This window comes from Mustela nivalis (genome assembly GCF_964662115.1).
Source record: "Mustela nivalis genome assembly, chromosome: 1".
NCBI classification, from domain to species: domain Eukaryota; kingdom Metazoa; phylum Chordata; class Mammalia; order Carnivora; family Mustelidae; genus Mustela; species Mustela nivalis.
In genome coordinates this window covers 52,378,196-52,402,702 of record NC_139020.1, presented here as the reverse complement: position 1 = coordinate 52,402,702, position 24,507 = coordinate 52,378,196, and the positions used below count along the sequence as shown (strand labels likewise).

Sequence of the window (24,507 nt, the reverse complement as noted above, 5' to 3'; positions counted from 1 at the left end):
TGAAGACGACAGTCTTCTATAAGTAACAATTGACATGATGCATAGGGGACGGTGGAGAGGGTCCTTCTTTTCACCGTGTCCAGTAGGATTGCTGCGGCATCCTTCTCTTGTTGTGTTGTACAGAATGCTTGATTGGGACCTGCTGATATGACTTAACATTTGAAACTTAGACTTAATTTGTAAATCAATGAGATTATGCCAGAAAAAGTGTTCAATTCTCCTGCAAAGCAGCTTAACCATCCTAACGTAGGTTTTCTGGTGAATCCCTACAACCTACTTGTTGAAACATTGATGAAAAAACAGTTGAGAGTTGCAAGTCTATCATTTTAAACCAGTCTCAACAGAAAAAGCAATAATGTGTGGAAAGTGTACAAAAGATGTATGAATATTATTTTTCTCCTTTTTATTATAGTATTATAATTTCTAAATTCACACAGAATGGCAATCTCTTCTCATCTTTTGTGGAAAGCAATATTTGGTGGATGGCTATAATCTGGACAGAGGGAATGCCACTAATTCCACTAATCTTTAATTTTCTCTGATTAAAAACTATGATGAGAACTGATACAACAGTAGCCCTAGTGGTCTGACCAACCTGTTACTTATAATTTACAAAAAGAACTCATTTATGATCATAAAAAATTAGGTAGCCTTAGAAATGTGAGCCATTAGGGCTGCCTGGGTGGCTCAGTTAGTTGAGTGTCTGACTTGATTTTAGCTCAGGTCATGATCTTGGGGTCCTGAGATCGAGCACACACTTTGGATTCTGTGCTGAGCGTGTGGCCTGCGTGAGACTCTATCCCTTTCCCTCTGTTCCTCCCCCTGCTTACGCTCTCTCTCTCTCCCTCTCTCCATCTCAAAAAAAAAAGAAAGGTGAGCCATTGGGTGCTATTTAAATATACAATGTAAAATATATTCCTTATACTGTCTCTTTTTCGTCTAATCTCTCATATATTCTCCATTTCTCCATGAACATATCAATTCGTTGATAAAAAACATGTGGGATTAGAATGAGATTTCATTTTCATATTAAGTGAGGGCCTCTTTGCATATTCCACACATTCAAGCATTTCTCAGTTTCTGTTAAGATTTCTCTGTCATCTCCTGTAGAATTCAAAAAGTTATTTGAAGGCCACTAAGAATATTCAGCATATTTGTGAAAGATGCTTATCACTAATATTTAAAGTGAGTCAAAGTGAATTCTTAATTTTAAAATGAAAATTTTCCTTGGTTAAAGCATAATTTATGTACAGCAGAATCCAGCTTTGTGAGTTCTAATGCAGGGCCACGCAATTACCGCCACAATCAAGATACAGGACAGTTCCATCACTCCAGAAAGTCCCCTTGTGCCTTATGTCAGTTCCCTTCATCCCAAACCCGTGGAAATTACCCATCTAATTTATGTCCATACAGTTTTGCCTCTTCTAGGAGGTCATGTAAATGGAATCACGTGGTACCTAGTCCTTTGATTCTGGCTTCTTTCTACTTAGTGTAATGCATTTGAGATTCATCCATGTTATCAAGTGTATCAATAGTTTCTTCCTTGTCTTGCACCAGAGCAAGTATTCCATTGTAAGACATACTGGGGCTTGGTTATCCACCTCCATTGAGGGACATTTGGGTTGTTTCTAGTTTTTGGTGATTACGAATGATACCACTTTAAATATCATCGTGAAGTGGTCTGTGTATAAGTCGAAGTGTAAAACTATAAAGCTAGATCAACGTGAATGAAATGATCTGGTGAAGTCTTTCATATACAACATATACTGGAAAAGTAGATTCTCAAGAAGAGTATGTGTTTCCTCAGTACCTTTTTGATTCCTAAAGTGGTTCCCCTAAAAATTTTAGAGGTGGACATTGGTTCTGAATAAGTTAACTTAAAAATACAACTTAAAATTTGTTTCTCCAATTTATATTCAAGTCCATGAAATGCTTATAATTAAAGCTTACAGGAAAGGTTTGTTAAACGTGATAGTATGCCACACCAACTTTTCTTGATGTCCTGAAAGAAACCTCGAAATCAGTATGTATTATAAAAACTCACTCTGATATACTGGGGAAGTTAATATTTTGTGGCATATATGCCATCATTTCAAAGAGAGCTTTATGTAGTGTCACCACTTACCAAGGCTATGATTTCTGGGAGTTAAGTATTTTCCCTGTTAGGCTTGTGATAATTAATATAAGAAATATGGACTAATGTATACAGCAGGTTCTGAAGAGTCAGTTTTAAGAAAAGTTATTTTTTAAAACCTTGCTTTCAGATGTGATTAAATAAACCTTCTTACATGTAGAAAACAATATATAAAATAATATATAAATAATATATCAAAATCCTTTTCTAGTTTATGAAAGAATCCTAAAAATGATCATTCTTTTCCCCTTAACAGCTTGGTCATCTGTTTCTCCGATAATCACTCATTTTTGTCTAAAAGCTGTGAGTACTCCCCTGGTTACATACCATGCCAGGCCTTTGTTGACCCTTAAGCATTTTGCAGTTCAGGACAGAAATAGATGGCAGGTGTAGGTGAATATATAGAAAACACAACGTCAGTGAAAGAACGTGTACCAAATACATATCATTGAACAAATTAAAGTTGAAAGAAAATTGTTTTGTCAGGCAGTGTCACAGGGGGTTCATAGATGGTGAAAATGAACATTTCTACTTTGCCTTTTTTCTGGAAAAGTTGATGGACTAAGTGAGTTATCAAGAATTGTTCAATTGAAGGAAAGGAAGCACATGGCAATGGTGGTATTAGAGTTATAAGTTACATAAATAAAGCCAGTGGGATACGCAGTTCACCCCTCTGATTATGTGCCTTACACCAAGAATATAAAATGCTGTGGAGGAGTGTGTCTGTGAGTTTGTGTTGAAATGTACAAATCACTAAGAACAGTGTTGGAAAATATATTCTTGGTTTGTTTCAAGTGTACACTTGCAGAAAATGGATGTGTTTCTCACTGAAGGCTCCGATAACTAACGTACAGTGGGTTTAACAAGAGGTACGGGTTGGGGAGAGGATGGCTGTGCATCTTTGAGAGGATATGTCCTTGTACATTACCAGTGTATTAACTTCCAAATGACAGCCACAGTGCAAAGCACTCCACTCTGGGTATGATGATAATATAAAGGGAATGAAGTAATGGGTGTTAATGATAAGATGGTTTACTTGCAGCTTTAACTTGGAACCAGCCAAATATAATTTGCTCTGTTTCGTTCCTCTGATATCCTAAACATTTCTCAGAAGCCATAACAATGACTGAAAACTTTCTTGAGTCCCATAAGTTAGGTATTTTCTCCACTGCCAAAACTAAACATACATGAAAGCCAATGAAAATTGTGAAACTAATTCTTTTACCACTTATTTAGTGGCAAGTAAAATTGAACCTACTTTTTGAATTAGTTTGTGAAGGGGAAAAAAAAATCCAACATATAACTACAAGAAGTGTAATTATTTACATGAATCGAGATTTCTCTTTTGGTATCTTATATACAAATTCTTTATCTTATTTGCACCTTCTCTTTTTTATAAAATTTCATGTTTTAGAGAAGTTTAGAGTAATTAGAGACTTTATTTTTTTTTAGATTCACAGCAAAATTCACAGCAAAATTAAAGCAAAAGTACAGCAGTTTCCTCTATACTGACTACCCCCACACATGCCTCATCTTTCCATCATCAACATCTTCCACCATAGTGGGTACCTTTGTTAAAACGGCTGAACCTGTATTGACACATAATCACCCAAAGTCCATACTGTACATTGCTGTTTTTTATGATAGAAACTGCTTTGATTTTTACCTTCAGAACTAGATAAGATTAGGGACACCTGTGTAGCTCTGTCAGTTAAGCATCTGCCTTCAGCTCAGGTCACGATCCCAGAGTCCTGGGATCGAGTCCAGCATTGGGCTCCTCCTTGCCCAACAAGGAGCCTGCTTCTCCCTCTGCCTGCCATTCCCTCTGCTTGTGCGTGTGCTCTCTCTCTCTCTCTCTCTTTCTCTGAAAAATTAATAAAAATATTTTTTTAAAAACTGTATGAGGTTAATTTGATATAAAAATTTATGCTGAATAAAATATACTGGAGGGAGGGTATTGTGTGGCATCGCTGATTAAACATCCCATTAAGCATTGACTCTTGGTTTTCAGCTTGGGTCGTGATCTCAGGATTGCGAGCTCTAGCCCGGCATCGTGCTCCCTGCTGAGCACAGAGTCTGCTAAAATTTCTCTCTCCCTCGGGGCACGTGGGTGGCTCAGTGGGTTAAAGCCTCTGCCTTCTGCTCAGGTCATGATCCCAGGGTCCTAGGATCGAGCCCCGTGTTGGGCTCTCTGCTCCGCAAGGAGCCTGCTTTCCCTCCCCTGTCTCTCTGCCTACTTGTGATCTCTCACTCTCTGTCAAATAAATAAAATCTTAAAAAAAAAATTTTTCTCTCTCCCTCTCCTTCTGCCCCTCCCCATGCACTCTCTCCCTCTGTAAAATAAATAAGATAAATCTTTCAAACAATTTTAAAAATGCATTAGAATGATATTCTTATAAACTGGCTTATTGAAGTAGAATATTATACTGATACAAGAAGTTTGCCTTAAAAACACAAAGAAGAAAAATAAAATTTTATTTTCAAACTTATTAAAATGGTGATAAATGGGATATTCAATCACTTTTTTGGATTTGGATACAAATGCCAGTTGAAGACATTTTCCACTTCTGGATATAATCCACTAAAATCCATTTAAGCTAATAATCTATGTTTAGTAAATTTTAGCAGTAAGCCTTTATTATTCCATAAAGTCTTAGGTGGGCTTTACTTTTCATTTTCTTGAAATATTCCATCTGTTGATTTGCAGCAAAGCAAAAGAGTAGGGGCAGGAGTTACCCAGATGAAATTCTTTATCACTGAAGAGACTCAGTCATGACAGATGTGATTTCAAAAACCGTCCATTCTTGTCTCAATGTGTAGTGCTTCCTTCGGAACTCTTAAATCTTTGGAAGTAACACAACAGGCAGATGGCAGATTTCTGACATTGATTTTGTTGAACATTTGGTTAATACATCTTTTTCTTTTATACAAGATATGCCTGAATTGCAAAGGAAAGAAGGATTCATTATGAATGAAAGTATATTAGCATATAGAAGGGATGTATATTGTTTCATTTGTCGATAGAACCCATTCCGATCCTTGAGTTAGGTAAATCGATGTCCGTGTTTATAAGACTTCATAGAAAGGTCATGTTTGAAATTCCTACCCCAATACCCATCAGGTCCCCATTTGGCAGTCCACGTACTCCCCGCCTTCATTTGGAATATACATGCCTCTTCTAAGGTTACACCACAGGAGGTGTTGTAACCCTCTGGTCATTAGCTTGGGCTCTGGGCAGTGACGGCAGGCTTTTTGTCACTGTGTCACTGTGCTTTCACCTGACTATAAACTGTCGTTTGAACTTGGAGATTTTTCAAACAAACAAGAATTCAAAAATCAGTACTGAAAAAGTCTTCAAAGACAGGCAAAAATATGCTTTTGAAAAGTCTTAGGAGAGATTTCTCTTTAATCTATGAAGTTTCTTAGGATTCAAATACAAGTAGAAACTTGAAAACATAAACATTTTTCACAATGTCTTCTTGTAATGGGCACAAAGAAAAGCCCTTACAATTTTTCTCATTCTAACTAGTGAGAAGAAATCAGAATGAAAAAGTTATTTCAGGGTCGATGGCACATATACCAAAGGGCTTTTGCTCCCTCTACAGAAGGTGCTTCAAAATTGCAGTCACAGACATTTAAAAAAAAAAAAAAAAAAAAAAAAAAACAACCTTTAATGAAACCAAGGTTTCACCATGATTAACAAAAGCTTTGGGTTTATATATACCAACAGTGTCTTGCAAATTGGTTGGGTATCAGAAAGTTAGGGTAGGTTCATGTGTTATTACTTTATATTTTTTACTTGCATAATCAAGGATTAGATTAAACTCCATTAGCAATGACTATGAAAATCAGCCAGGTTTTGTTTCCTTGTTTGGCTTTGTTTTATTTTTTTTATTTATTCTCATGGATGAGTAAAATACTTGAAAATTTCTTTTGGTATTAGGCGATTGTTGTACTCATCTTTGTTCTTTTTTATTTAGCCAGAGAATTGAAGCCATAAAAATAATGTACTATACCTCAAAGACTTAATAAGTTTGCTTATTATCTACTTCTAATTGTTCCAATCATTTTTAGTTCTTAGTAGTTCTTGGGGAAAAAAATTAACAATTTGAATTGTACTTGAACTTCACAGGAGAAGGAATTCATATAATTGAACTGGATTTTTTTTTTCAGCTTATAGGTAATATTCACAAGAGACAGAAAGTTTGACCTTTCTATAAAGACTTCGTTAATACATAAAACTACCATGTGTATATATTTATTATCTTAATTTACCCATTTAAGTTAAATTGGAACAAAATGTTAATATTTTAATAGCTTTGGTTTAGATAATTTTATACATTCTCTTTTAACTTCAAGACCTTTCTAATTTGACAGGATACTAGTTTTTCTTACTGTGCCATTTAAAATTATAAGTATGAAAATTCTTTTATTTCAATAGAATCTTAGCAAAAGATTGAAAAATCCTTTTCATCTATATTTAGTAGAAGAACAGTCCTTCTGATGTTAGCCTGTAATTGAAAAATGAATACAAGTGACAAAATGGCTCTTTTGATTTGATTATATCACATCTGACTTGCCTATTCTGAATTGCTATGCTTAAAGCAGACTGGATTTTCTTCCCTCTCTGGTAGGTGTACTGGCCCATTAGCAAATTCCCTTTCAGAGAAAACCAGAGACCCAGTAGAGGAAGATGACGATGAATACAAGATTCCTTCATCCCATCCTGTCTCCCTGAATTCACAACCATCTCATTGCCATAACGTAAAACCTCCTCCTAGGTAAGCATATGGGCAGCATTTTATCACCTCATACCTGCATAAGCATGATCATATGTGGTTTTTGTTTTTAAGCAGCTGAATCACATGTATTTAATTAAAAATCCTTATTTCTTGGTCAAAGCCCCTTCTTCCTATATATGATTTTCTACATTATTTTCAGAGAGTACTAAAAGATGCAGATTTCTCATGAATCAGAAAGTCATTTAGCTAAATTAATTGACTAGTAAATCTAATGGAACATTTTGTTGCCCTTCTCTCACCCTGCCCCCCAAAAACACGTCATAGCCTAATAAGGCTTTGCTGTATATTACCTATTGTGGCGATTAATTCATCCATTTTCAATACACTATTTTTGGTGCATTTTATCAGTTCTAAGCCCATATCTCACGAAGAAAATCAGTGCTCAGACACTAAAGTATTACTGAACCTTCCTTAGGATTTTTTTCATTTCACTAGTATATATTCATTTCCCTTCTTGATATGCTACCTACTTTTACTCGTCAGATCTTAAAGTAAAAAGAAAAAAAAAAGTATTTCCCTTAGCTATTTTTTTTTTAAATCAGAAACTATTTTACTTTTCCTTAGATTGAATAAGATTGGGAGAAATAGCATCTTTTTTTTTTTCTTCTTGTCAGTTGTTTGTTCTCCTCATAACGGAGGCATCCTTGGTCTTTGAAGTGGCAGCCCCACTGAGGTATATAACAGTTATTAAAAATGGGTGGCCTATATTGAAATATTAGTAGGTGCTTAAGTAGAAGGGTGATTCTTCCCTTCATAATTGATTTAGTCATCTGTAATCTCAAGTATTTTTCTTTTCTCTCATCTGACTTACGTGAGGTACTCAGTAAGTCAAATCCCGGTTTTAAAACTTTCTTTGTGAGTTTACTGCCTTTGTGAGATGGAATCCCTGGAGCGATGCTCAGCACATAGCGTAGGGGTCGACCGTGGATAGTGGCCCAGCCAGCCTGCCTTCCAGCAGCTCTTGATTGAGGCTAGAACTGCCCAGCACTTCAGCCATCTCTGCCATCTCTACTTTGTGTGCTATTTCCTTTTCAAGGTCAGGTCAATCAGTGGAAAGCATTTTATGAGTGAAGTGTTTCCTTCTTTACAGATGAAAGATCCAAAAAATGTTTTAGTGCCTTTCTTTGAGTATCACATGGAGGTGAAAATGCAATACTTGGAAAAGAGGAGCAAATCTTCATTTTCACCAGAGAGCTGTCTACATGAGTGATCTTGGTTAGAATTATCAACACTCTGTAGTATTCTTCACCAGAATTACTAACATTCTGCATCTAGGGCTTCATATTTCACAACAAGAAAACCAAAGCATGTCTTGCTAATCAGTGGTGTCTAAGACATTTGTTGATAAAACGGTATCATTGAGAAGATAAATAACTGCGAAGCAATTTGTTTTATCAGAAGAACCAAATGTCTACTACTCTTTATAGAGAGGGAAGTTATTCCTTCACATCAAATACAAATTGTCACAATTTTTAGTCCTTTTGGCCCTGACAAATGGATAGTAATTTTTAAAGACTGAAATAAGATGAGCTTTTTTGGTTTCCTTGGGATTTCATTTTTTTTTCCCATTGCTGAAGAAATGAGAGGTATAATTTAAATGCTTTAAATTTTAATTGTCAGATCATATTGGATGAGATTTTTGGTGGCAGGCTTCCCAAATCCTGAAAATAAATTTGAATTATGACCACCATTACTATCTTCCTATTGTTACAGAGACGTAATAAATGTTGATAATCCCTAAACTTAATTGGAGTGGATTTTTTATCTAATTTGTTCTCGAAAGCCAATGGATGAAGTAACTTATGTCCTCCACAGAGCACTCGTTAAGCTTAAACGTTTCCTTTCCCAATACGTTTTCCCCCTTTGGAACATCAGAAGAAATAAATTGTCAATATGTGGAAAGAGTTAAAGAGTAGATGAATAATTCAATTCAGTTTCAGTAAAAATCCATCATTATTATGAAAATTCAATACATGATAACTATTTTTAAATGAACCATCTCTGGCCCCTGAAACAGACGTGGCCACCAGAGAGAATGGAAATGAATTTCAGATGAAGCGCTCTTGCAGTAACTATTTAAATGTCCACTATCTCCTCGATTATGTATGTACTTTTACTATGCCCCAAGAATTTAGAGTAAACCAGAGTAAAGGAAAATATAAACTCTGCTTCCTATAGCTTTTTGTGAACAGAATAACTTGGTGAGCAGAGAGTTCATTGTTACACAGCTATATTCTCAAGACAAAATGTGCTTTGTACTTTCTCTTCCTGCTATCTTCTAATACCCCAGTTTTGTCCATTATGCAAATGGTAGGATTCCAGTATATTAATACAAACAATAAAAATACTTTTTAAATAAGTATTATCCTTTGCAGACAAACAGATTAAAATGTTTGTTGTATACCCAAGGCCTTTGCCAAAGTCTGTTCTCTACAGCTATCTGAAGTGCTGGGAGTTTCGGTCATAGCAGTAGTGAAATTCTAACATGGACTCTAGGTCTTCAAATATGCCGATCAGAATTTTAATGAAATTTCAGAACATTTAATAATTCTTCTTTGATGGGCTCTAGTTTATTATAAGGAAAGCTTAAATTACAGAAATACTATGTTACATACCATCAACAAATAAGTCATTGGGACTATTACATATTTATTTTAGCCTTACTACATGTTTTACTGCAAAAACTTGAGAAGGTATCATTGAACTTGTCCAAATATATGTTAATTTTCACAGATTTGTTTAGCTTATCAGTAATTTTTGTGGCCTTTGTAATTCTTGATTTCACTTTAAAAAAAGATTGTTTTCCATAAGATATTTACTTCTTCTTTGTAAAAATTTCCAAAAAAGGAAATTATATTTAATTTCAAGCTTTAGCATATGAGCAGGATTCCTAGTTCCTATCACCCTCCAAATTACTTTTAAAAAGAAAATAGTTTTCCTTATGATTTTTGTCCTTTGATCTCCGCCTTAGGTCTTGTGATAATGGTCACTGTATATTGAATGGAACCCATGGTACATCTTCAGAGATGAAGAAATCAAACATTCCTGAATTAGGCATATATTTAAAGGGTATGTATAAAACGTATTCTCTTTGTGTTCTACATCTTAATGGTCAGAATTTAAAGGCAAAATTCCATGCCATTGTTGTACTGAAAATACATTAAGATTTTGTGTTATCCTCTAGGAGATGTTTTTGATTCAGCCTCTGATCCAGTGCCATTACCACCTGCCAGGCCTCCAACTCGGGACAATCCAAAGCATGGTTCTTCACTCAACAGGACGCCCTCTGATTATGATCTTCTCATCCCTCCATTAGGTTGAAACCTTTAAAACAATTTTCAAACAAGCCACCCTGCCTCTTCTTTCAGTTAATATCTGAATTACCAGATTTCAGTGTAACACAGACTTACAAGGGTATGAATTTGTCTGAATTAGAATGGCTTCTCTAGGTAGTGGTGGCTCTCGGGTTCATTCCATTTACATAATTGAAGCAGTGGTGTACAGGGCTGCCCATCAATCTGCATTTTATCAAGTCCTCTCTTCACTTACTAAATGCAGTCTAAAAAACCTGTGAGAGCATCCTTTCTTCCCCTGAGCCCTTGTGTTCTAGTAGACCTGAAGTGCTCATCTGAGATTTTCTTTAAGTACAATTCCTAATGAATGTGTACTTACTCTTTCTTTCAGCATAACATGGCCCCTTTCCACTTACTTAGCTAATTACATTATGGGAAATTAAATATTCTATTGTAAAGAACTGAGAAATACATTCTGTCTTATAATCACTGCAATTACACATACAGAGAATCTCCGTCTTCTTGGTTTGAATTTTGATAAAAAGTGTGTGTGTGTACCTGTGTGTGTGCATGTGTGGAGGTACACGTGTATGTAAAAGCTGGCTGGTGCTGGTATCTGTGTTTATTAAATCTAGGTAGGAAGCTTCTCACCCTGTTTCTAGAGGAAGACAGAATCTCCGCACACCTTCAGGCTTCACAGTAACAAGTCACCATAACATAACGTCTGATGAAGGTCCATCTGTAAGCTTCCCTGAATCGATTGCTAGACACCCAGAACTGTCAAATGACCTTTTTGATGTTTTCCCAGCACCATCACCTCGTGTTTCTAGTTGTGTAATTGCAGTGTCTTTGGCTCCCGCGCCTTCCGTGCTCAGAGCTTCATTCCCACCTACGTCAATTACAGGCAACTGCTAACTTCTTTACCTATGGGGTGTTCCTGTTTTGTTTTGGTTTTTCCTCCCTCCCACTTCTTCCTGCGTGCCGGTTTTTGACTTGTTACCCAAGTCTAAATGACCTAGATCAGCATTTTCCAGTGGAACTTTATGTGGTGATGTAAAGAATCTATACATTCACCTGTGCGACTGTGGATGGAACTGACTTTTAATTTGAACGAAGCAGCCATATACGGACGGTGACTACCGAATCAGACAATGCAGATCAGTGCTCCAACCTGTCTTTGTAACTCAGCCTTCCTCTCGCTCTTCACACACATCTCATGCTTTATTTATACTCTTTATGCTATTCCCTCTGTCTGGAAGACACCGTCCTTGCATTTAATGAGTAAATGTTTTTGAGCCTCTGATAGCCAGGCCTCTCTGTTCTTGTAACACCTGGCTGAATACCGCTTTCTACTTTTCCTGTCCCCCTGACAATGCAGAGCTCTCTCTTTGAGACCTGAGACCCTCTCACCTGTGAATCATACCTCTTTGTAAGTTTTTCTTAGATCTTCTTGTGGAATCTAAGCTCCTTGCATCAGGGCCTTGTGATTTTGATCTTCACATTACCCATGTGCCTAGCATGGTACCTGACATTTAGGGGCTGAAAAAAAAGATTTGGGATGAATAAGATAATGAGTGTAGCAGATCGCTGAAGGTTGGAAGGATAGCAAAGCTCTCTTCCCCCCTCCCCATACCTTCAAATATTTTAAGTTAGGAAAAGACTTATGATCATTAGAGAAAATACTTTGAATATGTTTTGTAAGGCAAGTTGGATGGATGATAAAAACTATTTTTCTCTAAAATATACCTTTGGCTTAAGTCAATAAATTTAAGTACATGAATTTTTATTATTGGAATATGTAGATGTTTGCTTATACCCCGTTTTATTCACAGAGTATTTGAGATTACTTACAAAAATACATACATTGCAGTTTTATTGTTTTAAAGAATTGAGATGGGGAAAATATGAGTAGAGTAGTAAGATGTGGCAAGGGAAAATAAGTAGACATAAAAGCATGCTACAATATTCTGTAGTTACTAAAGCTGGGAAATATGCAAATATAAGTAGTTTGGGGACCACAGGAGAGAGTTCTGTATTTAACTGTTCCTCTTTAGAGATATCTGATAAATAGAAAAATACATTCCTCTACTATAGGTACATATTCTGTATTTTGACAATGAAATATATGGAACATTAGTTTAAATGAATTAAAATCCTGAAGAATAAAGTTTAAAAGATAATCTATTCTGTGACATTAAATTTCTTGTGCACAGTGTGATTTTCTAGTAAGAGGCTGTGAACTCTTATTGTTACATAAGAAGTTCTGTTTTGATGGTATGACCTATAATAATTTTTAGTTCAAACTTCGTGTCTTAACATGATAAAGGTTACAAGTAGATAATAAGCTCTTTCACAACCTGCAGTGGTGCTTTTTACCAGAAAGGCCTAGGAGTTTGTAAAGTTCGCACATGTACATGTGTGTTTGTGTGCCTGTGTTTCTCTTCAGACACTCCCAGAAAATAAGCAGCTTTCGTTCTCAAAGTTGGTAAACTGCGAGATAAACCCTGCAGGTGAAGTTCTTTATGAGCAGCAAGAGAAAATCAATCATAACTTTGGCCCGATGCTGTGTTTTCATTAATGAAGTTCTGCTGTTGATATTGACCTTTCTTCAAATGCAGGTGAAGATGCTTTTGATGCCCTCCCCCCATCCCTCCCACCTCCCCCACCTCCCGCAAGACACAGCCTCATCGAACACTCAAAACCTCCCGGCTCCAACAGCCGACCATCCTCAGGACAGGACCTTTTCCTTCTTCCTTCAGGTAAGAGGGGAAAAGCCAAAGAAAACTTTTCACCTAAAGCAAGAATATTTCTAGGATCGTACTGTCAAATAAACATTGACATAATGTACCAATTGACATAATGTACCATTTTCTAACTCTCTAGCAGGAAAATCTGGGTAGGAAATACCAGCAGTTGTGTAGCTTTCCTTGTCAATTGGTTGATTTAATGCAAAGGATTACAAAAATGTTAGAAGCAGTCGGAGTCATAGGTGCTGTAGAACTCGTCCAATCCTTATAACATCCTTGTGCCACAGAAGGCATCCCTGAGACCCGAAAGGGCTCCATGGTTGGGCGAGTAGTGATGAGGACAGAATTCAGACTCTCCCGATCCTGAGTGTCGTATTTTTTTCCTAGTAAGTTTTAATTTTACTGGCTATGGCTTTGGGTCATAATTGTATTCAAAAATGTAATGTTTTGGTAAATTGCATTATTGCAAAAACAGTAGATAAGTTTTTCTGAAATAGCTGCATTTTATTGTTACCCTCGTTATTAATATCTTAATGCAAATTATTGTTTTTCATGGAAAAATTAAAACATAACTCTTTTTTTTAGCCTTTAAAGTGAGGAATAGAAATAAAAACAAAGAGACTTATCATAAGCCATCCACTCCACTAGTCAGAACTTTCAGAAAAAACTAATCAGTTACATTGAATCTACGGTTATTAACTATTCCAATCTGTCATGTTGGTGAGACTGTGAACTGTGCTCAGAAACCTTTGTCTCAATTTGGTTTGGATAAACATAGGGTAAAAATTTTCTTTTTAAGAATGACCTGACATTTTTATATTAAATAAATTTGAAAATTTTTTATAAGTGCTTAGTTTGACCTTGGGCTGCCTTTGTGTCTCAGTGAAAACTTGGGAAACTTAGCCATTATCATTCACCTTTAGTATTCATGATCCTAGATTTTTTTTCCATTCAGTTTAATAACTTAGAAGATTTGAGGTGATTTATGGATGAGACACACAAATTATACACCTATAACTTGGAATAGGTAGCTTCAGCTTCTAAAAGAGATTCATTTTTTAAGATATAATTTTGAATTTAGTTTTTCATCAGTAAATATTGATTGAATTGTCCTTTGTGTCACACGCACTATGAGATGCCTCCCTCCCCTCCTGGCATCCATGAATTCACTGGATACTACCAATCAAAGAGTGAGGGCCATACCCCTTCTAATCCAAGGAGAAAGCATGGTAACTATTAGGCTCCTAGGAGTGGCAGGATGACTCCGTTGGTTTAGCATCTGCCTTCCATTCAGGTTATGATCCCAGAGTCCTGGGATCGAGTCTCCTATCATATCTTGTATCTCAGGCTCCCTGCTCAGTGGGGAGTCTGCTTCTCCTTCTGACCCTCCCCCCTCTCCTTGGCTCTCTCTCTTAGGTAAATAAATAAAATCTTAACAACAACAACAAAAAACTATTAGGCTCCTATTCATTCTTATAAACACCAATGACATTTGCAATCTTTTTCACTTATTCAAATCTTTGTTTTATACAAGGATTTAAAAAAAAAAGTCACTCCAAACCTTAGTTAACCTTTCCCAAGGCTGACTTCTGTGTAAGTCTCTGGTCAGATTCCTACAAGGTATCTATCACCTTTTATTTATGTGATTTAAGCCCCATTAAATAAAAACCAACATAGTGCCTTCTTTTTAAAATTAAGTCAAGCTTTCCAGGAGTTGGAAGAGAACATTTTACACAAATACACACGTTTACCTGTTTTTAACCAAAAGAGTTAATTGTAAAATGTTTTAGTTATAATTTTATTCTTTATTATGCTTTACATAAAAAAACTTCATAAAAATATTATCGCTATTACTTAAAAGATTACAAAATGAAAATGCCCCTTTTATTAGATAAAGTTGTATAAACCATTTTATTTTATATAGAGGTTTTGCTTGTTTTGTTTTTACTTGGCTGCAGGCAGCTCAGCAACAGTCATCCTTGACTTATAAAATGAGGCTTGTATGGGGACAAGGTGTTTCATTGCGACCTGCTGACTGTCTCTTGGCCTCCTTTTGTACATGTGGGGAGTCTAATTCCATTCTCCATAATGTTGACATCTCTTGATAATAAATACTTCTAAGAAAAAAAAAATAGTAACTTCTTTTCCTCTTCCAGCCTTTCTTATCAATAACGTGACAAACTTCTAGTCTGTTGCCAGATCCTATATGAGATCCATTGAGACAATTGCCTTTTTTTTTTAATGATTTTATTTATTTATTTGTTTATTTATTTGTCAGAGCACACAAGCAGGCAGAGTGGCGGGCAGAGGCGGGGAGAGAGAAGCAGGCTCCCTGCTGAACAAGGAGCCCGATGCAGGGCTCCATCCCAGGACCCTGGGATCATGACCTGAGCTGAAGGCAGCAGCTTAACCCACTGAGGTGTTAAAAGACAACTGCTTTAATCAAGTCTATTTATATTTTATTAAAGCATAATTAACTTACAGTGTTACACTGTTTCAGGTATACAACATATTGATTCAGTAATTCTATATGCTTCTCAGTGTTGCCCAAAATAAATGTAGTCACCTCTCTCACCATACAGTGTTGTAGTGTTATTGACTCTATTCCCTACGCTGTACTTTGAGTCTCCGTGATTTATTTTATACCTGGAAGTTTGTACTCTCTTAATCTCCTTGACCCACATATGTTAGATCTCCTCCTTTTCAAAGAACTATTTTAATTCTTCTTACATACTAATAGAACATGAAGGTTTCTTTTGACCCATAAATAAATATTTAAGTATCATTTTGCAAACGATTTAATACATTATGCATCCAAAGTAGAAGATTTGTGGCCTTTCTTCACTCTTATTTCAGGGAACTTCATTAAAGAACACTCTATAAATGATAAATGAAAGTGTGACTCGCTAGTTGTAGAGCCATAAGGAGAAGCAGAGGGGACCGCCGTGTTTAAGGCAACTGCGTGAGTTTTGTACAGCTGTTGCTTTCCCTGTTGTTCATTCGGGAAGATTTTAGTCTAGTATAACGGTAAACCCCTACTGGGCATGTTTGAGATTATGATTTCCTTAATGAAATAATTGTCCCTACTTGAAGACAAAAGATAGATGTCTTTAAAAAAAAGAGAGAGAAAGATTGCTTTTCTCTCGGTGTTGTGTTAAACCCCTTATCAAACCTCCCTCTTTATTCCCAGCATTTAGTGCCCTTGCACACTTGAGTCAGCTTCACCTTTCCAGCCTTCTAAGCCCACTGACTTCTGTGTAGCAACAGTTTTCAAACTGCAGGGTCCTGTGTTTCTGCGAAGGAGCCTCCGGACTCCTGCAGGACGATGGGAGCAAACAAAGCAGGGGCACGGCTCTGATGCTTCTTTTATCTGTTTTCCGCTTTCAGCCTGCATGCAAGATTTCTTTCAGCAAATAGTCATGCCCACTGCTGTGCCTGAGCATCTATTCCGGATGGGCTAGTCCTATCCTAACAAAACCTGAAGAATCTTCAAAAAAAGGCTTTATACTTTGCTAGCGTATCTGTGCCTTTGTTCAGATTACAAAAGGACACTTCTTTTGTGGCAGTGGGTTGAAAGCGGCCCCCATCCTATCCCCTTGTGCCAGGGCTAGTGCTCCAGGAACAAAGCCAAGGCTGTATTACAGTCTGCTCATTCCCATAGCTGCATGTCTTTGTGCAGTGCACAAAATACACAACATATCCAGCAGCCCTCATTGAACCTTGCTTCCACTATTATTCTAACCTGGAATCTCTTTTGAATTCCTTATCCGATCTCAAGTCACAATTCAACTCAAAAAGCTAAAACATTTGACTTGATTACAGTTAAATGAATATTGTCCAGTTCCATCCAAAAATGCAAGGTCATAAGTAAAATAGGATATTTAGGTCATTAGCAAGAGTTACTGAAGAGGATTTGAGTGGTTTAGCAAGAGTTACTGAAGAGGATTTGAGTGGTTGTGTTAACTGTGACCTTTATGAACCACCATCACCATGTGGCTACCAAGGGAGCTCCTGCCATCTGAAGTTTGCACTCAGAGTTCAGACCCGAGGAGGAGTGAGGGGAGGTCTGTGCTCAGCTGGCCTGGAGACCGCTGTGGTGAGATGTTGAAGGACTGACGGGCTAGAGCAGTGGTGGGTTCTCAGATTGTAGTCTGTAAACCAGCCCCATCAGTGTCACTGGGGGATTTACCTAAGATTACAATTCTTAAGCTCCACAGAGCACTTACTGAATCAGAAATTCTGGGAGTAGGGCCCAGCAATCTTCACACAAGCCTTCTGGGGGACTGTGAGGCATGCTCAATTTTGAGAAATACCGAGTTGGGGTATTCATGGTGGAGGGCAGCCGGGGTGGTAAAGGGAGTTTATACCTGACTGCAGGAACCACACTGGATTAAAAGAACTACAGTGCTTAATGAGCAAAACGACCTTAGAGATATATATCTGGGGGTTGTGTCTAGTTATAGTATCTGTGAAGGAAGGACTAGATTTCCTCAGTGTTTCCTCTGAAGGACAGACCAGTGAGAAGGATGATTAAGAATAAAAATGTCGTTGTAATTTCCTAAAGTAAGAATTCTTAAACAGTTTTTTAAAGAATTACTGTGTCAGAGGAGTGGTGAGTTCTCTAACCCTGGAGGATTTAATCAGTGAGCGGATCACTACCTAGTAGGGATTTTATGAATGCAAGTTAAAGAGTGAGGGCCACAAAGAGGAAAGAATTTGGTTTCACCTAAATACTCTTCAGACCCCTCTAACAATTAGAGCCTGCTTTGATTTTTTTTTTTTTTTTTTAATTTGGAGGATAACAGATAAATCTTTCAGATGGTTTTTGGACAGTCCTGCAGGAAAGATGCCGCTGTTTTAACTGTCCAATTTTATTTCCTCTTTTTCTACACTTGAGTAAATATTTGGGAAGTGTTTCAGATAATGGAGGAAAAAAAAAGGAATTAAGAAAAACATTCCATACTGCCGCCTCCTATAACCATTTGATAGGTTTCCTTCTTACACAGCATAATTTCAATCAATACATATTTTCCCGCTTCTTTTATAGTGAGCAAACCTTTCCTCCCAGTCTTTCCTTAGATTTTTATAATCTCTAAACTAAGTATTAAAATTTCAATTTAGCATTACCATACTGTAAATCACAGGCAATAGTACTTTACTTTTAGAACAGATTAATCCCATCGTGTTTATTCACTCATTTCTCAAACATTTATTACTATGTAAATGGTGCATTGGCTATGGTATTTTCAATTTGTATGTTTTAATTCTAACTGTGGATATAACATTTTACTTTAATTAGTTTTTGAAGAACTTATTTTTAAAAACTTGATTGCTTTTCAAATTTTCTTTATCAGGAGATGGTGGTTATTGTACTGTTTGTAGTAATTGGGTTGTGTATCTTCCCATCGAAGCATGAATATTTTCAACTTTACAACTTGCCCTAGAAGTCCAGTATGCCCTATACCTGACCAGTAGCAAACTTAGCATGAAGGAAGACACAGATGGTAGTGAGACAGAACTGAACTAAGTATTTTGCTATTTATGGTAATATTTTCAGTGTACCTAGGGACTTTTAAAGTAAAGTAGTTTAATGGAGCAATATCCTACAACTATATACTTTGTAGTCTATTTATGACCCTGCAATGTTTAGTCTTAAATGCACGATTAGTAACAGCATAAGTATATTTGACAAACCTTTACATTTACCCCTAAAGAAATTTTTTTAAGTGTATTATTGTAATAAGCAATCTTTCCTCAGACCTAATGTTATATCAGTGACGCTTAAAATGCACAATAACGGAGGGTAGGTTTTATTGAATATTCAAATCTAAATCTTTGGGGAAATTTCTAAACTTGGGCAGAAATCACCATACCTAGTTCCAAATACTTTACTCTTCCAAATCAAAAGATTAACATTTGTTGCATGGGGTTTGATTTATCTTCTCATTGCTTCCTAAAATGTTTCAGCAAAATTAATGATGCTGAACCATTGACTCTTCAAATTCCAAAAGTGCAAAATCTAACACTAATTTTAAGCTTGAATTTAATGAAAGCAAGTTAAATAACCTTACTTAGGTCAGAAAGCCTCCAGCAAACCTAGGGATAATTATTGTACTCAAAATGGGGAAAGTAATAATCAAAGACTTCAACTCTTGACTTAGGCTATCTAGTTAAAAATTAGTATAAATATGTGTTCATTTTCTTATTAAATAATCAAATTCTTATGTATTCTTAATGATAAACTTCAAGGGACGTTAAAACAATGAAATAGGGGCGCCTGGGGGGCTCAGTGGGTTAAGCCTCTGCCTTCAGCTCAGGTCATGATCTTGGGGTCCTGGATCGAGTTCAGCATCAGGCTCTCTGCTCAGCAGGGAGCCTGCTTTCCCCTCTCTCTCTGCCTGCCTCTCTGCCTACTTGTGATCTCTCTGTGTGTGTGTGTGTGTGTGTCTCTGTCAAATAAATAAATAAATTTTTTAAAATAAAATATAATTGGATCCTTAATATTTACAGTCTTAATCTTATGTTAGCAATTCAGATTTCACTGATTTTGAATTTATGAAAAATATAAATTGGTTTTGGTTTATTTTGATAGTTAAAAGCATATATTTATAATGTTTAGGCTACTTGCCAAGCAGTGTGCTTGGTACTCTGTGTCAGGGGATATAATTCAAACATGATGAGTAACATAACACTCCTTTTTACTATAACTCTGGAGATGCTGGCAGACATAAAAGAAAGTAATATGAGAGAAGAAAACAGAGGAGCAGAGATAGAAGTGATGGCTAAATAAATTATCAGTGAACCAGACATTGCAGAGGTGATGTGTATGTACTCAAAAATGAAACCAGTTCTGTGGATTTAAATCCATAGACTACTAATTTTAAACCAGTTAGATTTTTTTTTTTTTTTTTTTTTTGGCTTAAGTGGATACGAGAAGAATATATGAAACAAGATGGGATTGGGAGGGAGACAAACCATAAGTGACTCTTAATCTCACAAAACAAACTGAGGGTTGGTGGGGGGAGGGGGTTTGGGAGAAGGGGGTGGGATTATGGACATTGGGGAGGGTATGTGCTTTGGTGAGTGCTGTGAAGTGTGTAAACCTGGTGATTCACAGACCTGTACCCCTGGGGATAAAAATATATGTTTATAAAAAATAAAAAATTAAAAAAAAATAAATTAAAAAAAAAACAGATTTATTGTCCTAATAATTTAATATGGTACCACTGACAAAATTTATTTTTCTGTCTTTGGTTCCAGTTAATAAATGTCATTAAAAGTAACAAAGTAATTTTTAATTTGTGTATAATTTATAATTTGCACTGTTGCAGAAGCCCCCATTCTGATTACCAAGGTGGTTAAAAATATCACTTTTTACTGTATATGCAAAGCTTAATGTTGCTAATAGCACATTTTTTAACAATTGAGTCTACTCTCTAGTGACCTAGTTAAAAATGACTTTTACCATAAGAAGCCCAATGAGGTAGTAGTTTAAAAGGCACTTTGTATATACAGGAGATTTCACACACATGGATTCATTTAATTCTCACAAATCCCAAATGTCAGATTCATTTTACAGATTATGCCTAACACTTAGAGTTTAACTGATTTGATAATGACTCTTACAGGCAAAATTCAAAACATTTTTTCCTTTTAAATTTCCAAGTTTCCTTAAAAAAAAAAAAAAAGATTATTTGAGAAAGAGAGAGCAAGAGCAGGAGAAAGGGCAGAGGGAGAAGCAGACTCCCCACTGAGTAGGGAGCCAGACTCACGGCTGTGTCCCAGGACCCTTGTGGTTTTATGCAAGGACCCCAGGATCCTGACCTGGGCTGAATGCAGATGCTTATCTGACTGAGCCACCCAGGCGCCCCTACTTTGCAACAGTTTCTATTCATAGTACAGGATAGAATGGAACAGAACATAAGAATTCAAAGCAGCTTTTATCACCAAGAATTTTATAATTAAGATCTGAAAAATATATAATTAGTACTTCGTATTGTCTAGGAATAAATGGGAAGAGCCTATCTGAGCAAGTAATGAATAAGTTAGAAAATAGGATTAGAAGATGGTTAATATCAGTCATGAAGTTCTTGTTCTAATTTATTTTCAAAACCTTTACTCTTTCTAGAATGTTTTTTCTTCACCCACTTCGTAGAGATAATCATTTTAATTCGAAAATTATCTTTACTTTTAAGATCCCTTTTTTGATCCAGCAAGTGGCCAAGTTCCTTTGCCTCCTGCTAGGAGATTACCAGGTGAAAATGTCAAATCCAACAGAACATCGCAGGACTATGATCAGCTTCCTTCCTCTTCAGGTGAGTTGGCTAATAATAGTAATAATGCTTCCTTAATGTTCATTATAGTGCTCTTTGCTTTTCAGAGCACCTTTCTGTTCATTATATAACTTAACAAGCACTGCCAGCCTAAAAAAAAAGTATTTTTATCACTTTACAATTTGCTTATAAAGCTTGTATGATGAGAGGAATGCCTACAAAACTGCCTCATGAAATAGGAAAGAAAAGATACCTTCATATTTTCTTTGTTCACTCAGTAAAGCACATATTCTGATTCAGAATGTATTCATTCTCTAACTTTTGTTTTTGCCTTACCAGATAAGAGAAGTGGGAAAAATCTCTTTGTGCATCAAAATGCTGCATTCTCTTATTTTTTGACTAAAGGAAGAAATCTCTAGAATTACTATCAGCACCAAAGTATTAATTTTCAAAGGGCTGTGCCACAGTGTTCCATTGGCCACGGTTAAGTAGAATGGGGCAGGAGGAGGTTCCATTTTTGTAAATACCGGTCCTGCTCCTGCCCATTGATACTGAAATGCTGCTGTTGTGCTTCTTGGGGAGGCCTTCCCCTACACCGTAGCTCAGATGGTTCCCTAGACCATACCAGTCATTTTCTGTATGGATCTTGTGCTTTTTCTTCAGTGCATCTGTCACTTCCCAGTGCCATTCATTTGTTTGCTTGATTTGTTATTTGTCTATCTTTGCTAGAATATTAATGCTTTGAAGATAGGAGTCTTGCTTGCTTCACTGCTATGTCCCCGTGTGTTCACAAGAGTGCCCAGTGCATGATTGTTGCATAGGTGGATAGCTGGCGAGTGGATGTGTAGAAGGGAAGGAGAGTAGCAGATGTATGTGTTATGCTGAACACACAGTGTTCTTGGTTGAAGTACCATTGACACAATGTTACATTAGTTTCAGGTGTACAACATAGTGATTTGATGACTCCATGCCTTATGGTGTGCTCACCATACCTACCCTCTGTCACCATTCAGTGTCCTTACAATACCACTGACTATATTCCCTGTGTTATACCTCTTTTCCTTGTGACTTACTGATTCCATAACTGGAAGCCACACACCTTTACCAGTTTTGCCCATCCTCCTACACCCCTCCCCTCTAGAAACCATCAGTTTGTTCTCTGTGGGTCTGTTTCTGCTTTTAGGGTTTTTTTTGTTCATTTGTTTTTCTTGTAGATTCCTCATATAAGTGAAATCAGATACATCTGTCTTTTTCTGACTTATTTCACTTAGCATAATAGTATTTAAGTCCATCCATGTTGTCACAAATGGCAAGATAGCATTCTTTTTTATGGCTTTATGGCTGAGAAATATTCTGTATACACACACACACACACACACACACACACACACACACACACACACACACATATTTACCCATTCATTGATCAGTGGACACTAGTGTTGCTTCCATACCTGGGCTATTAATAGATAATGCTGCTGCAAGAAACATAGGGGTGCATTTTCAATTTAGTGCTTTTGTTTTCTTTGGGCAAATAACAATAGTGGAATTACTGGATCATATGGTACTTCTATTTTTAACCTCCAGACTATTTTCCCCAATGGCTGTACCAGTTTACATTCCCACCAACAGTGCTGGAGGGCTTCTTTTTACACATCCTCACCAACACTTGTTCTTTCTCTTTTTGATTCTAGCCATTGTGACTGGTGCAAGGTGATCTCACTGTGGTTTTGACTTGTATTTCCCTGGCAGTTAGTGACGAGCATTTTTTCATGTGTCCGTTGCCCATCTCTGTGTCTTCTTTGAAAAAATGCACTCAGGTCCTCTGCCTCTTGTTATCTGGGGGGAGGGGTGTTGAGTTGTAGAAGTTCTTATATATTTGGAACATTAACCTCTAATAAAATATATCATTTGCAAATAGCTTCTCCCATTTAGTATGTTAATTTGGGGGGAGTTTTTTGATGGTTTCTTTCATGGTGCCAAAGCTTTTTATTTCATTGAAATCCCAATCATTTATTTGAGGAGACCTAGCTAGAAAAATGTTGCTAGGCTGATGTCAGAGAAATTACTGCCTAAGTTTTCTAGGAGTTTTATGGTTTCAGCTCTCACAGTTAGGTCTTTAATCCATTTGAGTTTCTTTTTTGTGTATCATGTAAGAAAATGGTTCAATTTCATTCTTTTGCAGCTGTCCAGTTTTCCCAACACCACTTATTAAAGAGACTTTTTCACATTTTATATTCTTGCCTTTGTTGCAGATTAATAGACCATATAACCACGGCTTTACTTCTGGGCTCTCAATTCTGTTCCATTGACCTTTGTGTCTAATTTTGTGCCACTACCATAGTGTTTTGATTACTGCAGCTTTGTAGTATATCTTTAATCTAGGATTGCGATACCTCCAGTTACATTTTTCTTTTTCAGGATCACTTTGGCTATTTGTGGTCTTATGTGGTTCCATACACATTTTAGTACTGTCTCTTCTAGTTCGGTGAAAAATGCTTTGTGTATTTTGATAGAGATTGTATTGAATCTGTAGATTGCTTTCGGTAATATGAGATTTTAATTTTACCAATCCATGAGCATGAAATATATTTCAATTTATGGTATCATCTTCAGTTTCTTTCACCAGTGTCTTGTAGTTTTCAAAGTACAGATTTTTCACTTCTTCCTTGGCTAAGTTTATTCCTAGATATTTTGTTCCTTTTGGTGCAGTTGTAAATGAGATTTTCTTAATTTCTTAATTTCTCTCTACTACTTCATTATTAGTATATAGAAATGCAACTGATTTCTGTGGATTAATTTTATATTCTGAAATTCCACTGAATTCACTTATTCTAGCTGTTTTTTGGTAGAATCTTTATGGTTTTCTGACATGGTATTATGTCATTTGTAAATAGTGACAGTTTTTCTCTGATTGCTGTGGCTAAGACTATGTTGAATAAAAGTGGCAAGAGTGGACATCCTTGTCTTCCTCTTTGTATTAGGGGAAAAGCTCAGTTTTTCACTGTTGTGTATGATGTTAGCTGTGTATTCTTCACATACGGCCTTTATTATGTTGAGATATGTTCCCTTTAACCCCATTTTGTTGAGAGTTTTTATCCTGAGCAGATACTGAATCTTGTCCAAAGCTTTTTTCTGTATCTATTAAGATTTTTATCCTGTTCTGTTGTGGTATATCGTGCTGATTGATTTGCAAATATGGAAGCATCCCTGCATGTCTAGGATAAATTCCACTTGATCATGGTGAATTATCCTTTT

At 36.4% G+C, this 24,507-nt stretch overlaps 1 protein-coding gene across 5 annotated transcripts in view; it reads left to right on the top strand.

Moving 5' to 3' along the window:
- Positions 1-24,507, top strand: part of CBLB (Cbl proto-oncogene B) — a 222,142-nt gene that overhangs the window by 175,599 nt on the left and 22,036 nt on the right. For 3 of the 5 annotated variants that reach the window (XR_014302290.1, XM_082696878.1, XM_082696876.1), the window contains exons 14-18: positions 6,769-6,915; positions 9,908-10,005; positions 10,121-10,252; positions 12,848-12,988; positions 21,172-21,291. Coding sequence is in view for 3 of the 5 variants with exons in the window: in XM_082696878.1 (XP_082553004.1) it covers positions 6,769-6,915; positions 9,908-10,005; positions 10,121-10,252; positions 12,848-12,988; positions 21,172-21,291 (638 nt within the window). In the remaining 2 variants the exon portion in view is untranslated. The remainder of the gene's footprint in view (positions 1-6,768; positions 6,916-9,907; positions 10,006-10,120; positions 10,253-12,847; positions 12,989-21,171; positions 21,292-24,507) is intronic. The other 2 variants (XR_014302291.1, XM_082696877.1) reach the window with 1 other exon arrangement.